This window comes from Molothrus aeneus, chromosome 7, assembly GCF_037042795.1.
Source record: "Molothrus aeneus isolate 106 chromosome 7, BPBGC_Maene_1.0, whole genome shotgun sequence".
Lineage (NCBI taxonomy): Eukaryota > Metazoa > Chordata > Aves > Passeriformes > Icteridae > Molothrus > Molothrus aeneus.
In genome coordinates, this window is record NC_089652.1 from 22,019,131 (window position 1) to 22,036,329 (window position 17,199).

Consider the following 17,199-nt stretch of genomic DNA (forward strand, 5'->3'; position numbering starts at 1 on the left):
TTTGTGTACGATACCTTTATCTATTTCCAGAGGAGTAATACCTCCTAATTTCTTATTATCAGCAAGTTTCCTTATTATAATCCCATTTTTTATTCAATAATAAATCTATTTACTAAGCCTCATTCTTCAAAAGTTAGCTGTCACTACCTTTCACACTAATAGTATAATCCCTCAGCATGGCCTGCTGCACCTCTTCAAATAGTTCCTGACCTGCTAATAGAATTTTTACACTAGAATGCAGTTTAAATAATACATTCCCACTGCTGTACCATATCAAATGCTTTACTTCAAAAAAATTTAGATTCACTGTTTTTTCTTTGTCAGAAAAACAAAAATCAATTACCTAATTAAAGAGCATTATTAACTTAGTCTGACATGACATACCATTGTATTGCATTTTACCCAATTTTCCACTTATCTCCAAGTCTATACTTTTTCTTTCCTTCAAGCATTGTATGGCTCTGAAATTGGACTATAAGGGCTCCGTTTGCCCCAGCCATTTTTGTCCTTTCTTTAATAATATTGTTGTGTTTGGATTATCACAGCACACATGACAAACTCAGGGAGACAGGAATTGCCCTACCCATTAAATACATGTTCTTTCACCTTTCTGGGATGGAAATTATTGCACCCTCTTATTTGCACAGAGAAGCACTTTGAGTCTAATCTTCATTTTAAATTTGGTAATTTCCTTCCATGTCTTCTTTTTCTAACCAGTCACCCCATGCCAAATGCAGTCTGAAATCTGGGGATCCAAATTGAAAAAGACCATTTATCTTGACCAATTCTTTCCACACAGCAGCCCCACTCTTCCTTTCTTTCTATCTTACTGCTAAAGTTCATGAAAATTTTACTATCACCTATTATGTTGCTCTTATATTTTCTGAGCTCCAAAAATGTAGCTTTATTTATTTATTTATTGGCTGTTTTTGTCCTGCCTTTTTTCAACAATCTCGTTTCTATTAAACATTTTTAATTCTTCATTTCACAAACAACAATTGAGAAGGCTGCACATATAAACAGATGAACCAAAACAGAAATTTATTTCACCTACTCCTTTTGAATTCTATCTTCATCAGAACCACTTGCTGACAGAAATTGTAATAATTTTCAAAAACACAATTCTTTAATAATTTGCAAAGGGATTTTTTATTTTAAGCTGAACTAAAGAAGTTGCTATTTATCTGCTTTAAAATAACATAACATACAGTGATTTTTACTTTTTAATTTCAACAGAAGTTGATACCCCTCCCAGAGAAGTTCTGTGTATTCCTAATCAGTATGAGAACATTGCAGACGATTACCTTGATTAGATTTTCTCTCTCTGAATATTAATAAGATTATTTAGGAATATCACTGACTTCCTTTTGCAGCACAATCCCCATATGAGAATTTTCTACACATAAAAATCTATATTTAGCATCTGTCTATGCTGCCTATGAACAGATAATGGAAGGGAAGGTCATAGACAATTTTTTGGCCCTCTGGGAAAGCAGAAATTTGCAGTAAAATTAGAAAGAAAACGACCAGCCATGTTCAGGTCAGACACCCCACATACATAGTTACTCACAAAATCCTTCCAGAAATTTTGCAATTTATGTTCTACCAAATATATATATTACACAGACTTTTGGGCACCATTGAAGAACACTGTCAACAACTGAGAGGGAGAGGAAGAACCAAGGTTTCAAGATGAAAAATAAAGTTGCTGTAAATGTAAATTCTTAATGAAACTAAGCAAATTATCTCCCATGTAAATGCTCAAGGTAAAAAATATACAATTAAAAGAAAAGTTCTGTACCAGTATTTTTTTTCACAGCAGAAATGCAATCTAAAAGTTTTTCCCACTAATTTTGCAGAAATAAAATGATCCAACACTGTATACTCATTTTCAAACTGTTCATGGAGACTTAGAATATGTAAAAGTTCTGTTGCTCCAAAAGTAATCTCATTCCTTGCTTTAATCTCTTTATAATGGTTCTCTTATCACTTTCTTGAGTATTCAAACAAAATACGGAGTCTGAAAGATTCTTTAAATTAGAAGATAAAATATGAACTGACCCAATTATTTTAATTAATATATATGGTATATTTACTTTTTTTTCCATCAGTGTTCACTCTGACCTATGTTCATAAATCCAAATGAAAATATTTGGTTCTGGGAAACAATAAATGCTGTTGTAATACTAGCAGACTAAGGATTAAAATTATGGTTTTATTTAAACTTTATATCCAAAATCTGTCCCTGAGCTTGCTACAGCTTTGAAATCATTCCTCAGTATACCGGAAACCAATACCTACAGATAATTTTTAAGTTATGAAAATGCTCACCTTGCTGTCTCTCTCCACTCTGCATCCTCTCCTTCACGCCAACAGATCTCATCAAGCTCAGTGAAGAGATCATGAGGAATGTGTTCCTCATCATCATCTTCTGTTCCAAGAATAAACTGCACCCTTTGTGATGGGGTATCTGGAGAAAAATAAAAATATCAAGTCCAAAACACCAGTTTTCTTGCCCTGAGAAAACAAATGTTATGAGATTATCCAGATGTTTTCATGCATATCACTTACTGCCACACAAAAAAAAAAACCATTTCTGCTGTAAGAACATTCGATTACACACAAACACATTCAGATTGAGATCTCTTCATTTACTGTAGTTGTCAAGTCAACTTTTCAAAAAAACTCCTCCAAAGATACAACCTGATGCATAGAAACAGGGTGTATTGGAAGCTGGAATGGTATCTCCCAGAAAAAAGAAAATACAGAAAGCAGCACAGAAGCACAGATAAAGCTGAATAAAGCTGATAAAAGACTTTTACTCCAGTGTTAGGAAAATCTACTTTACCATTTCATAAGTCTACATCTGCAGATCTAGCTCAGGTCATAAAGATAGAATACTGAATGTGAAATCTTTGCTGTAGGAGAAATAAACCAAAAACCTGCCTAATGTGAATATACAATTGCAGATTTGACCCTTGCTCCTTTGTTAACTCTTTCAACTTGGTTAGGCTCCTTGAGATACACAACTTCTTAATCTGTCCCAGCTTCCTCATTTTATTCTTCCCGACTTCCCTTTCAATAGTTTTTTTTACTTCCCTTTCAATTTTCTTCATAACCTTTCAGTGCTGATGGCTAAATATATTTTTGAAGACATACTATTGTTTTTTTCACTCAAAAAATTCACAGAGCATCTTAAAGTACATGTAGATTCAATGTTCATAGCTCAAGTGCTGTATTAAAAAAATCCTATATCCCATTTGACTATTTAAATGCAAATCTCAATGAACAAACTCTGATGAAGCGCAGCCTCTTTAGTACATGGCTGCTTTTTCTGCTAATGTATTTTAGATTTCTGAAAGGAACCAAAAGTCCTTTGTGAGAGCTGAGAGAGGCCAGGCTGCCAGTTAACTGAAAAACTGTTCAAGGAATCACTGAGCTGTTCTGCTGGATAATCATTGTCTAAATGAAGTTCAGTTCTATAACATATTTGTAAGACAAGCTACAGTGTTCCATCTAACAGTAAAGAGCATCACTGCACAGGGTCCTAAAGCTCTTTGAATATTGGAAAAAAATGAGATTATAGCACCCATTGAATGCTAATTAAAGAGAAATCACAGCTCTTATCCAAACAAATTAAATGGGCCATTGACACAGAAAATTAAATTTAGCACTAGAGATACCTTTTTGATAGCAGTACTAAACTTGCTATAGCAAGGAAACACAAACAATACATGACAGTTTTCACCTGAGGTTTATTTGCTTTTACAGAGTGTCAAGATCTAGTGCAGTAAAGCCTATTTACTCCTTCACAAAGCAAGGAAATTAAACCCAAGGAGAAATACAGGAGAGAAGGAAGAGATGTTTGGACTCGGGTACTACAAAGAACCAGAGGATGGAACTGCAAGGGTACAGCTAAAGGAATTACTCTTGGTGAATCACTGAAGAGCAGCAAGAAACGCCTCCACTTCACCCTTTCTCTGCTTTCTCGTCTCTCTCTTACTGTTCAGTCCTTTTTTTTTTTTTTCTAAAAATGTTCACTTTTTTTCTTTAAATCAGAAAGTACATTCTAGTTAAGAAGTGTGCAACTTCCTAAAACTGATTTCCAGAAGGAAAAAATTCAGTGAGATACGAATTTACAATGGATTAGTGCATATGACTACTAACAGAACATGGAAAGCAAGCTACTTTGGTAGAGAGCTGGACTGCAGCTAGAATCTGAGAATAAGCATTGCCAGGAACATCCTGTACTGTTGATAAAATCAGCACCAGAACTGATTTACAGCAACTGCTACTGTTAAGTAATAAATGAGCAGTGTTGAACAGCAGAGCTGCAGCTCTGTGACAGTCATGATCCTCATGCAAGTACGTGCTTTCAGCGTGGGAGGAAAGCAGAGGATCAGAAACCTCTTGAAGTCAGGTGAGCAGTAACAAGGAATCACCTCACTGCAGTAATTTGCTCTTACTGGGTCTTCTGTGTAACAAGCTACTTGACTGACAACAGTGAATCAGAATTTTCAGAGACATCTACCATCATGGGGACCAAGCACTGCCAAGTCCACCACCAAACCACACCCCTAAGCACCACATTTATAGAAATGACGAAATATGCACTAAATTATCTTCTTCCTTGTTAACAAAGCAGTAAAAAAAGCTGCTAGATGCCATCTTTCTTTACTGCTGTGATTTCTATTGATATTTGAAACCTGCAAGTCAACAGCTTCATTTTCAGACAACAAGCTGAAACTGAAAAAAGTTATCATTTGCTTTACAATACAATAACTTTATTTCAAGGACAAAACCCTAAAAGATATAACCAATAGGAAAATAATAATAAAAACAATAGATCTGTTGGTTCCACTGATAAAACTGAATTAACAGGACTATTCATGAGCAATGCCAGAGAGATTTGGCTCATATTCATAGGAGTAATAAATACCAAATATGCCATTAATATGTTATATAGAAAATTACTAATATGTGATTCAAAATCAGTATGGAAGAATACTTCAATTGCTGACTGTCAAACTGTGATAACTTAATCCTCAGTGCAGAAGCATAATATTTGCAAACTAGGACACAATATTTTCTGCAGTCTAGTCAAACAGAAATTGGCTTGAATATTATTTTTGTCTATCCCTACTTCAAGTAGCGCAGCCAGCATAAAAAAAAATCCTTCATACTATTATTGCTATTTCTAAAAAGTAATGAGAACAATCTAGATTACTCTTTAAAAAAATTAATGAGTGAGACTAATCAGTTACAGTAGTATTTCTATCACTCTAATTGTTTTATATCAGAGTTATCAGAAGCAACATGAACTTAAAGTATCACAATAAGCAGCTGATGATTCTCCCAAGTAACTTGTTCATCACCAATTCAGGAAATCCTCCATGACCAGCTAGAACTAGGTACAGGACAAACAGCAGACTGGGAGTTAGCAAGTGTAACACAGTTGACATTAATAACAATCCCTCACAAGCCAAGTGGAAATGGTATGGGAAATTCACAGGAGCAGAAAAAACAAAGGATCATTTCAGACACAAATATTCATCATCCTCCTGCTTGCACTCACCACAGAAGTGGTGGATGGGGACTCTCCCCTAACCTCCTTCCTTTGCAGATTGGACCCTCCCCTTAGCTCAGCAATCAGTACAGGTAAGGATCAGAAATTCATGAATTAGAAAACTTAGTAAAAGTTTAAACTAAATTTGCATTACTAAAGTGCACATAAAACGGCAAACAGCCATACAGGACACTTCTGAAAGTCTCCTCACAGACCTTAGAAGTCACATGTTGGGTTGGGAGAAACCAACATAACATTCCTTTGGTTATGCTCTGGCACTTTATCCCTGCAGGTACAATCTGCTTCGGGGAACTATCCCAACATTTTCTTGACATGAATTATTTCCATCAACCCAGGGCTATGGCAAATAATCATATCTTTTGGATCTGACAATATGGACAATTCCCAAGCTTTAATTATCCTCTTTTTTTTTGCTAGATTCTTAAAACTGCAGTTATGATACATTATTTTAATCCAGATTTGCAGCAATCTGTGCCACAGCTGCCCAGAGATTCAAATTTCTGAGTCCATCATTCCTCATACAAGCTTACAGTTAAGAGTAGGTGAATTCTCTTAACAGCCATACTCTTTACAAATAATTAAATTTACCCCACTAATAGCCCTTCAGCACTTGAGTTTAGGTACCAAATACATCCAGCTGAGTCTTTTAGATTTACTTTCTTCAGGTCCTTCTACCAACCCAACCAAAAGAAGCCCCACTTGGCAACTCACATTTTTGTCTGCTTTGCCTTCAGAGCCTTTCCTGAGCTGTGTGTGCGGTCCTGTGCTAGGCTCACCTCCAGGGCTGCTCTGCTTGCCTTGCCACGTCCAATATCATGAATTACAAATTTAAGCCTCTTTAATACTAGGGATTACTAAATCCAGATTTCTTAAAAGAACACACCAAACCTTTCACAAGCTTCAACAGTGTCGACTCATACAGGACACACATGAGGCTGTAATCAAACCCCAGCTCTCACAGCTGTGTTCACTTTAACCCTCAATAAAACCTGTCCTCAAAGACACCCTGTTCAGAGCCAAAGTCTCCCTATTCCACAATTTTAAAAAGCTATTAAATATCTTTAACTGATGAGTACCAAAAAGCTGTTTCACTGGCTACAGGCAAACAACAAACATCAAAAAAGGCACAGAAAACTGTCACTAAAATCCACATGCACACAAGCAAGTGCAACCCCAGCAGCCAAAGGGAAATCTGCACCAGGCTTTCAGTGCCACCACGACCCACGGCCCTGATGGAGCCTCGTGGCCCTGCAGCTCACAGGGGCTGGCACCCACTGCCCTCACAAGCAGCACCAAGGAGACGCCCCAGGCTAGAAAGAGCCTTTTTTTTTACCAAATAAGTTTTAATTTGCATCAATTCCTAATTTAATTCCCAAGCAGTCGCAATACTTTACCCCACAAGGAAAACTGTGGAGAAGGGGAGCTTAAGGCAGAAATGAAACTGGGGCCTTAATTACAGCAGCAGCATTTCAGCTGAGAATAGTAAACCTCTCCAGTAAAACAAACAGCACTACTGCATTTTTAACTACAGTGGATAAATGCACTGAATTTCTCCTTCTCTTCAAAAAGAAGAAACTTAAGAGACCAGATGGTGAAAACCTAGACCACTGAAATCACTTAGCTTACAATTTTTACTACCCAAAAAACCCTCCCAATGTGCAAACCATCAAATCTGTAAATTGTGCCATTACAGGCACATGATTATTGCAAAATGGAAACACCTTTTACAACTTCATCTCATTAAGAGGCAACAGACAGAGAGCAAGAATCAGGTGTAGGGAAAACAAAACCCAAACCTGAGTAACTGATCTGTGCCCCTAAATGACAGGACTCTCTTTCATCCCACTAAGTACATATTCTGCATATTATTTGTCTAATCTGGAGTTATCTCTGAATCTGTACACTGAGATCACTTGGGTTATTTTTTTTAAATGACAGTAGGAGATTAAAAAAAAAAAAAAAGCTAATGAGCCAATGTCAGAATGTTCTAAAAAAAATCTATTCTCTGCAGAAACCTTCCCAGAAAGTAACTGTTGCAGCTTTCCCAGCCAGGATTCAAAGGAATTACCAGGAAGCTTCCCCCTATTGTCATTGCACTGACTAGAGGTGTTTTCTACCCATGCTGATACAGAGAAAACACTTACAGGAATTGTTTTTTACTGGACAGGGACCAGGTGGCACCTGTGACTCTGCATGGGACCCACAGAGGCCCCAGCACAAGGTGCACTGCACAGCTCCTGCAGCAGTGACAGCAGAGCAAGGGCTGCACGTGATGGTACTGCACAGATAAAGTTATATATTATACAGTTATAGATTATGACAGAAAATAATGCTTTATCCCATGCTGGGTTAACTGAGCACTGTGGAGCACTTCATGTCTGAATATTTCAGGTCTTTACTTGTTCCAGAATCTCTATTATTCAGTGGTTGGATCTTTTGCTTTTATTATATCTCCTTTCATACTTCACTGCTTCAAAACACTGCTAATTTATTCTCTTGTATCATGAAAATCCTTATATATTTTTCTGACTTACTTCAAAGCACTGTTTTCCATCAGTTGGTCTCACAGTGCTTATTTTCTCCATCTTTTCTTCTTGCACCTGCTCATCAAAATGTTTTTTTCTTTCCCCTCCTCCTTCACAGTTCCCAAGCATACAGCCTTCTACTATTTGGCAGAAAAGCATTAAAAGGTGTCAATAGAAAGATGGAGCTAAGCATTTCTGCTTGCTCAATTAAATCAGAATGATTTATAAATTAAGGGACTAGTTTGGATCTACTCTCTCAGGTAATACAGTCCCCCATATTGAGTTACACATCAAAAAAATGAAGTGTATTGTCTTCCTTTGAGCTTCCTTCACTTCTGGTTACTGTTAGAAGCTTGGAGTCATGGGGAAGAATAGCTAAAAAGCTTATAGAGGTTTAGTAGGTTCAGATTTAGTGTGGGAAGTATCTGTTGCTCCCTCTGTGCAAATAAAGCATAGAAAAATCATGCTTATGTTCTCTCTAAAGGCAATGCTTCACCCCAGGCAGCACAGCAAGTTGTCTGAAACTCCTGTAAGGAAAAACCATAGTGAAAGAAGGAGGTGTATATTGACCACTATTAATCTCTGTATTATTTTGTCTGCCTGTTCTGTATGTGCTTCACCTCACCATCACTGTAGCATTTTCAGACGTGCCTTGATTATGCAAATCCCTTTCACTCTTGTCTATAGAATGCCACATTTCTGCCTGGATGGACCAATGTCAAAGCTCAAAATCTGTTTCACTGGCCCAGCTTCCAGGAGTCAGATAGACAAAGAGGAAAACACTCAAAATTTACTATTCAGATAATTATTCAGGGTGAAAAGACTAGATATTTCCAGATTTCTGGTTCTATCTTTGGATTCTTTGAATTCTTAGCAACCAAGCACTTTGAAGAATATCTTCAGCAATCTGAATCCAGAAAGGATTTCCATGTTTCTGGCCTGTAACTTGTCTGTCAAGTGACACCACTTACACACACCCTTGAACTGGTAACTATAATATTTCACCCTCAGAGATCCTTTGAACATAGGCTGATTTACCTAACACAGAATTATGTTAAACATTGCATTTTATTGCATGCACAAATGTCAAAGACTATTAAGAACAGATTCAGCCAGTTAATTTCTTCTTTTTTTTACTTTTGACATTAAGAAGGACACAAGCCTAGGTCTCCAGAAGTTGAAAGAACAGAGCTAAGTTCTCAGCCAGAATGTGTCACATACTGGCACTTAAATAAAACCAGATGACTCAACAGAAGACACTGTTTCATAGTTCAAGATATCTCACTTCTTGGCTAATGTAACTTTCAATTGTTTCTTTTTAATCTGACTTTATATGTATATATGCATATTCTTTTTGAAAACTGTTTTAATAATTTATGAACTTTGTTTTTCTCCAAGAAACTGGTTTCAATATAGTATTGGGTCTTTGTACATTTAAAATCCATTCCAGACAGAACCACCATAGCCAATTTTTTCTTCACTGTTCAGTCTTCAAAACATAACTCGTTATCTGCTAAGTTTGAAAAAGTCTTGACTTTGTTTTACTCTCAGTATAATAAACCATTGTGCAAGATTTGAGAATTTCAAGCTCTAACCATCACTACTTACAAATACTTGCTCAAAAGCTTTCCACATACATAAGACAAATTTCTGATTAAAAGAAAGTCTTATAATTACTATTCTGTAACCTGAAATTACACTGGTACATTTCCTTAATGATTTAAAAGCACACTAGAAAATTGTTTTCTACACGATTCCATTATATTTTAAACACTTTCCATAGCCTTGGACATTTCATCACATGCACTTTTTATTTTTGAACATGTAATATTTTCATGTTCTGAGACGAAGCTTGACTAATTTATTAATGAATACCTTCTTCTCTCCTTTGTAATGTTTTCTAACTTAAAATTTTGATAACTTTAGGAGTTTCATATCAGATTTCTTTACTGAGAGGTATTTTTCCCTGCTTTTTCCTCAAGTCCACAGTTAGAAGATCCATGTTACAATGGCACATTTACAGAGTCATGTTAGGAAAAAGATAAACACAACCTAGATCATGGTTTGAATCTGATAAAACACTGCAGCTTCAGTAACATCAACATTATTACAAAAGTAATTGTAAAGGACCACAGCTCTTCTCTGTTACATTTTAGCGGCAGATACTCCAGAGCCTATACTGAGGGCAGCTGGTGCCATGAAGCACTGCCCTCCTCAGTGGTGGCCACAGTCTGTCTTTGTGAGAACACTTAGGAACAGCTCCCACAGTGCTCCTTCAGTGCTGGAAACCACTGAGCCTTCTCATGTACTGACTGCCACTGGCTGCTGCCTCTCAGTGGATTTGTTCAAAGGAACCAATCACCAGCAGGGGCTCTAGTGGATTCTCCAAAACCCTGCTGCTAATCATGTCCAAGTGATAACAGGACAAATTATGCACAATCATGATGGCATTTATTACTTAAAGACCTATCCAAAAATAAAATTTGTCTTACCAAAAGGAGGAGATTCTCTCCCATCTTCTAATCCTGAGTCCCGCTCTCTGTCTCTCTTTCTGTGTTTATGCCCACGGTGCCGATGGCGTCGGTGACTTTTTCTTCCACCCAGTGGCACATGAACCCCAATGAACAATGTTCGATGGCCTACAGGTAAAAAAAGGTGTCCTTGAGAAAGGAACTATGTTATAACAACAATATAAATATTCTTAATAGCATTCATGGTATCATTCTTGTGATACTTTTGAAGTTATATAATATTTACTGTTCTAATGTTAATAGTCATAACAGTACTGACTTGAATAATGACGATTAAGCATCACAGATACACAACCCCTTGATACAGGAAGCAATTCCAGTACTGAAGTCCTTGTGATGCAGTGCCAGATTTTTTTTTCCTTCAAATTTGCATCTTTGTATTTGAACTTTCATTAAAGCCAGACAGGTGTTCCGTTAAATGTCTTCCAAAACAGTAACATAAAGAGACACATGGATCTCTTTGGATTGAACATTTGGTAAAGTTGCTGTTTGCTTTGTGTGTACAAGAACTTTACCAAACTCATTCCTATTTATGAGCCAAACCTTGACAGAATTCTTGTGGGAAATTCACTGAATAAAAAAACGAAGAAGAGAGGAAAAAAAAGAAACTGAAAAAACAATAAAACACACTGTAAGCAAGAGCACAAAATCCCTATACCACTTTACAGGCTCACATCATAAATATATTGCTGGTATCTTAGGGTGCTTTCATTTCTTCTGTTGTATTTTTTTAAATACATAAGAAGGTACATATTGCATGCCTGCTGCCTTCAAGCCTGACAAATTTTATGTTGCTGATCAAGCCCAAAATATTTAGGTCTCTTAGCTATGTGGGCTAACAGGATCAGAGTACAGTAAAGCATTTAGAAGGGGGAGGGCACAGCAGAAATGTGCACTAACCAGAACAAATGGGAAAGGAATTGTGACTCACTACAGGCAGGTCTTCTACATTTACTCAGCAGAAAGACATAGCCCAGATTACTCATCTCAAATAACATTACTTTCTCCTTGAAATGAACATAACACAGCTCATGGATATTTGCTGCTTTGCTGTAATCATTCAGCAGTGTCAATCATCTGAAAAAGGTCAAGAACACTAAGCTAAGGTAGCACGTGACCTCTAATCCCATGGAGACTCCAGAGGAGGCAGAAAACACAGCAAGGCAGCATGTGTCACAAAACATCAAAGAAATTCAGTACTGACAGGAATTCTCTGCAGAGGCAGAGCTAAAAAGCCTGGAGAAAAGAGTCTGGACACCACATTAGTTACTTCCCTAACACTGATCCATGTAGAGGAGGCTAGAAAGCAGAGGCATCAATTTTGAGAGACTATTCTTGTAGAGTCAGATCTTCCTAATGCAATGCCCACGAGTTGAAAACTATTTATTTATTTATTTATTATATACCTCTTTCTTCTTGCTTATCACATGTAACCCAAGAAATGGTTTAAAGAGAACTACTGCCTTTTGTGTATTTCAAATGCATTGCAGTCAGTAGTGCATGACACAAGGAAAAACTCATTTAAAAACTACTGAAGGACATGAGTAATGCAGTACTTTACATTTCCTTATCCCCCTCCTTGGATAGAAGAAAAAGCAAAACAACATTTTGAAAGGAAGGTTTACTGTTCCTAAGACTTCAGTAATTTCCAGAGGTGCAAATAGATTGCTTTTTTAATTTAGTTACTAAGTAGATTCCTGCTGCTTTGTGAGAGAAGTGGGCATGCTTATCCTAGTTTTCTCCCACGTCAATGATCAGATTGTACCTGCATCAGGAAATGCTGTTTGAGACTCACATTTCAATTAATTTCCAGGGCTGAAAGCAGTACTTGAGTCCAGACTGTTCTTTATTCAGTACACTGAGATACAGTGCCAGAACATTCGTGTGTGTGTGTGTGTGTGTGTCTGAATGCCAGAGCAATTTTCCTTATACAGACAAAATCAGTTCACTGGAAAAAAAAAAAACAAAACAGGAACCTGGAAATTTAAATAGACATCAGGAAAAAATTTTTCTCCTGTAAAAGGATTTTACTCTTTCTGTGTGAACCTACTGAGACCAGCAGAGTGCTACCTAGGCATAACTTCAATAAACACATGGAGAAAGGTAGGTGTTTGTTACAAGGTTCAAACAAATAAGAGGCAAAGAAACTGACAGGGGAAAAGCAATAGCTCTCTACAGAAAAATCATAGAGCAAAAAGTAAAAAATATGAGAGTTAAGTAGTTCTGGTTTATTAAAAGATCACAACTGTGGAGCAAAAAGAGACCATCTGGGAACAAAAGAGTAATGAATTCTGAATTGCTGACAAAATGACAATGAATGATAGAAGCAGCAAAAAATAAAAGAAAGAGGAAATACAAAAGAAATCCAATTACTGTTTTACCTTACTTCAAGTAACCTTTTCATGGTAAGTATTATGAGCTAGAATGTAATGTCCGTTTTTCTGTACAAATTGTCCAAGGCATTATTAAACAAGAGTTTCCAGAGAGCTCTCTAAATTTGCCAAGACTGAAGGTCAAACATGGACAGAGCAGGGCAGATCTCAGGAAAACCTGACTAAAATTCCTAACAAGAAAGGGCATCTACAACTGAGTGAACTCAGGATCAACCAGGATATCCACTATCCAGGCTATCCTTATAGATAATAACTGATCATATATGGGCATTTCTTTCATTTATCTTTAAGAACTTTTTTGTGTCTTTTATTATTTACTTCTTCAGATGCCAACTTCAAATGACTGAATATTGCTCAAATATTGGAAAATAATTCTGCTCTGACATACATTTTCACAGGACCTAGCTCAATTAGATTATATTTTCTCTTTCTTTTGGCAAGGCTACAAAGACACTAAAGTATGGGAAATAGTAACAACTGCAGGTTACATCAAGGTACCAATCCTTGACATCGGGTACAACCTAACAGCCATTCTCACACAGAGCTGACATATGGTTTAAGAGGTGAACATAACACATTGCTCTCCCTACCAAATGGGTGGGGTTTTTGTGTTAAAATTGTTTTTGGAAGAATGGGAAGTGTTGGGGCAAAAAAATCTGTACTCTTAGCATTCCTTTAAAAATATCTTACTTCTACTAAATTAAGGGAAATATTTACAAATCCTTTCTCTCCGTCTCCATTTTCCCTTGAAATGTCATATCACTAAAGAATTGTAATGGGATTTCCAGAAGTACCTAAGTTAAGTCATCAAGCACCATCAATTATAATCGGTTATGTGTTTTCAGAGCTCTAGAAATCCCACTACATTTCTTTTTCTTTCCATTTATTTAAGGCATAAGATAGGTAGCTAGGATAAGCTTCAGGTTTTAAAGACCCAGAATGCCAGGTTCTGAAAACCATTTCTAGATGTTACTTCAGTCATTCTCAAGGGATATGCAGAAAATTCTTCCTATTCTGAGCCTGGGTTTTTAGATTATTAATTTGCTATTGGGTTCTTAAAAAAATTTAAGTTAGGAATAATTTCTCCTTTCTCCTTTCAGCAACTTCAAACAACACTTCTATTTAGATTTTATTCTGAGAAATGTCTCTGCAAGACATATTCATATTAATAATATATGTTTCATATCTGTCTTTTCTAAGACAATGATTTCATACTTCCACAAACTGAAGACACTTACAGCACAATAATTTTTTCTTCAAAAGTTTAGGGGAGATCCTGATTTTTCCACATGTTTGTATGTATTTTCATCTGTCTCAAAGCTAATAATAATTAATAAGACTCCTCTTAAATATTTTATACTATCATTTGCGTTTAATGTAATCCCGTAAAAATTAAAAAAGAATGCTTCATAACAAGGGTTATTATTTCTTCAATCCTTAAATACTTTAACTCAAGGAGTGTTTTAATGCTTTGAAGGTAAACTACAAGCTTCTTATGCTATAAATTTGAACTAGCTTTATATTCTGGGCTTTTTTCCCCAGATATATGCAATTTGTTTCAGAATAGTCTTTTATTAAAAATAATCTTTTTACAATTTACGAGTGGATGTGTAGCACTGTATAAACGTCATTGCAGAGCAGATCAATTCAGTGCATTGCATTTCTTTAGCAAGCTTTCACACTGTAAATAATCTTTGTGTATTATTGTATGTTCTCAGTGGGTCTGTTTTAAAAAATTACTTGCTCCTAAATCTTAATACTGAAAATATTAATGGATGTGTTCATTTTTTGCTTTCCTAGCAGCCCATCTGGAATAAATCAACATCTGAGTTCAGAGGGTGTTTTTGCAAGGACAAAATCATAGTCTTTCTATGATAAAACACTACTGATGCTAATGTAAGGTTAATAGAAAAGCTCAGGAAGATCAGATAAATCCTATGGCTCACTGATATCTAAACCAATTCTGACTTTTTAAATTGTAACATAAATTAAATACAGCATAAACCATGGAGAAGAGCCTCTCTCAGCATGGAAATTCTTTCAGGTCTCCATACTACACCAGGAATATGGAACTCAAGTAGGTACTTTAGAGCTTCTTAGTGAGCCAGCCCAGTTGGTGGCAACTGTGTAAAAAAATGACTGTCCTGGATCCAAACATCCATGAGCACCAGCTGCTCAGGGTCCATGTGCTTGTGCTGCCTTCCACCTGGGATCATCTGAATCTGCCTGAGGCACCTGCTGACACCAAGGCTTTCAGATTCCTGCTCACAGGCATGGAGGGAAGGGGCAGATAAGGGAACAGATGGGTCTTGAAACACCTCCAGAAAGAGCAAAGGCAGGCTCTGTGACCTACTGAGGAAACACACTGCAAAGGCAAGATGCCTTGAGAAAGATCACTTTGCCGGTAGTTCAAGCCAAGTCTCAGCTGACTGCTGACCTCAGCAGGACCAGAGGGTTTTCTCCCTCCTCTGGAAAACACTCAGTGCTTGAAGCCTCCCCTGGGCACTGACAGCTAGAGCTGAACCAAATGCAATTTTTCATCCTCTCAAAAATGAATGATGAGGTAGAGACAGAAAACCATCAGTCCATGTAGGGTTAAAAAAATTGCCTTTTTCCTTACAGGAAAGAAAGTGATTATGGTGAATTGTGTAGGAGTAGAAGTACATGACTCATGATTCGTTATTGTAGTGCAGCAGGGAGGCAGAGCTGGAGAAAAAGCAGAAAGGACAAAAGCAATCCTTTCAAAATCAACAGTTTATATTGCTGTTTGTGGTTATGGTTTGCCCAAAACCCATTTTTTACCTTTTTGCGGTGCCATAATTTGGAGGAACTGACAAGAAAACCTTCAAAATTTCTTTTAGATTATACATCTAATTTATATTCTAGAGTAGATTACAACAAAAATTATATAGAAAAAATAAAAACAATATCCCTGACCCACAATAACATTAAGGACACATTGAATATGGAGGATAAGAATATCTCATTGAAGTCATTAAAGTTAAGGACCTTTTAAAGAGCTTCAATCATTCACTGCCCTCCCAAAAAAATCTTGCATTTTAACAAAAGAGTTTTCCAGATTGTAGGTGGGCTAAAATATACTTTTTTACCAGCACTTATGTTTCAAATTTCCTAGATTCCTCCAGAGGAATCCAGAGTGTTGTATGTATGGTTCTATCATGAGATCATGACCTTGCCAGACAGAAGAAAAAAAGCCAGCAGACACAAAATATAAAAGAACCTACTCAGATACACAACTCTTTCCACTGATGGAGAGTGAAGCTGTGGTTATTGGAGGGAAGAATTTGATCTATATTTCTAAATTAGCAGCAAGCCAAAAAAGAAAAAGAAAAAGAAAAAGCAACCTCAGTACAAGTACATTCATGTGTTAAAAAATGAATGTTTCTATCTTCTGATGCTGCAATTTAGCAGCTTTCACCAACAATGGCAAATTGGTTTATGTCAGTTTCATCTGGGATTTCACAAAGTGAAGCATTTGAATATATTAGTCCCAACAAATACTGAAAAGGTTTTCTGTCTGTGAAGCTCAGAGCAAATTCAAACCAAATTCACAACCAAACCTTATCAGCTAAAGACTGTGGTGTTCAACCAACACTGTGGCACTTATTTGTTTCCATTATTTCATTATTCATCATTTCAAAGAGATTCTGTGAACACATGCTTCAGACTTATTCATGATTGTTCAAGGTGAACCACCTTCCACTAACAGAAACTGCTGAGGAGGGACAAGGGGAGCAAAGGGATCAAACCAGGTGACTGCCAAGACAAAAGGAGAAAAGTGAGATCTCAAGCAATATTGAATTACGTAGGAAAAAGAAAACAAAACTAGATGAGAGGCACTACAGAAACATGTGCCTTAGGAATCACAAAGGGAACAAGCTTGAGTATGTGATACCTGGTAGGCAACAAAATGAAAGAGCAACCTTTCAGGTACAGACAAAGCCAAATCATTCTGGCCTGTGCTTCCACAGCTTTTATTGTTCCCATCGAAGCGCGGCGAGCATCGCTGCAAGGAGCACGAGCGAGGTCAGAGCCCACGTCAGGATAAGCTGGGCACCCCAGAGAAGCACAGGCAAGGCAGCTGGGAGCAGGGAATCTGTACTGACATGCTAACAAATTATTTGCAGTAGGCTGTAGCATCC

At 36.9% G+C, this 17,199-nt stretch overlaps 1 protein-coding gene across 7 annotated transcripts in view; it reads right to left on the reverse strand.

The window, feature by feature from the left end:
* Positions 1-17,199, reverse strand: part of SLC4A10 (solute carrier family 4 member 10) — a 146,578-nt gene that overhangs the window by 68,086 nt on the left and 61,293 nt on the right. For all 7 annotated transcript variants that reach the window (XM_066554075.1, XM_066554077.1, XM_066554074.1 and 4 more), the window contains 2 exons: positions 10,605-10,751; positions 2,332-2,470 (listed from right to left, as the gene is read on the reverse strand). In XM_066554075.1, the coding sequence (XP_066410172.1) occupies positions 2,332-2,470; positions 10,605-10,751 (286 nt within the window). The remainder of the gene's footprint in view (positions 1-2,331; positions 2,471-10,604; positions 10,752-17,199) is intronic.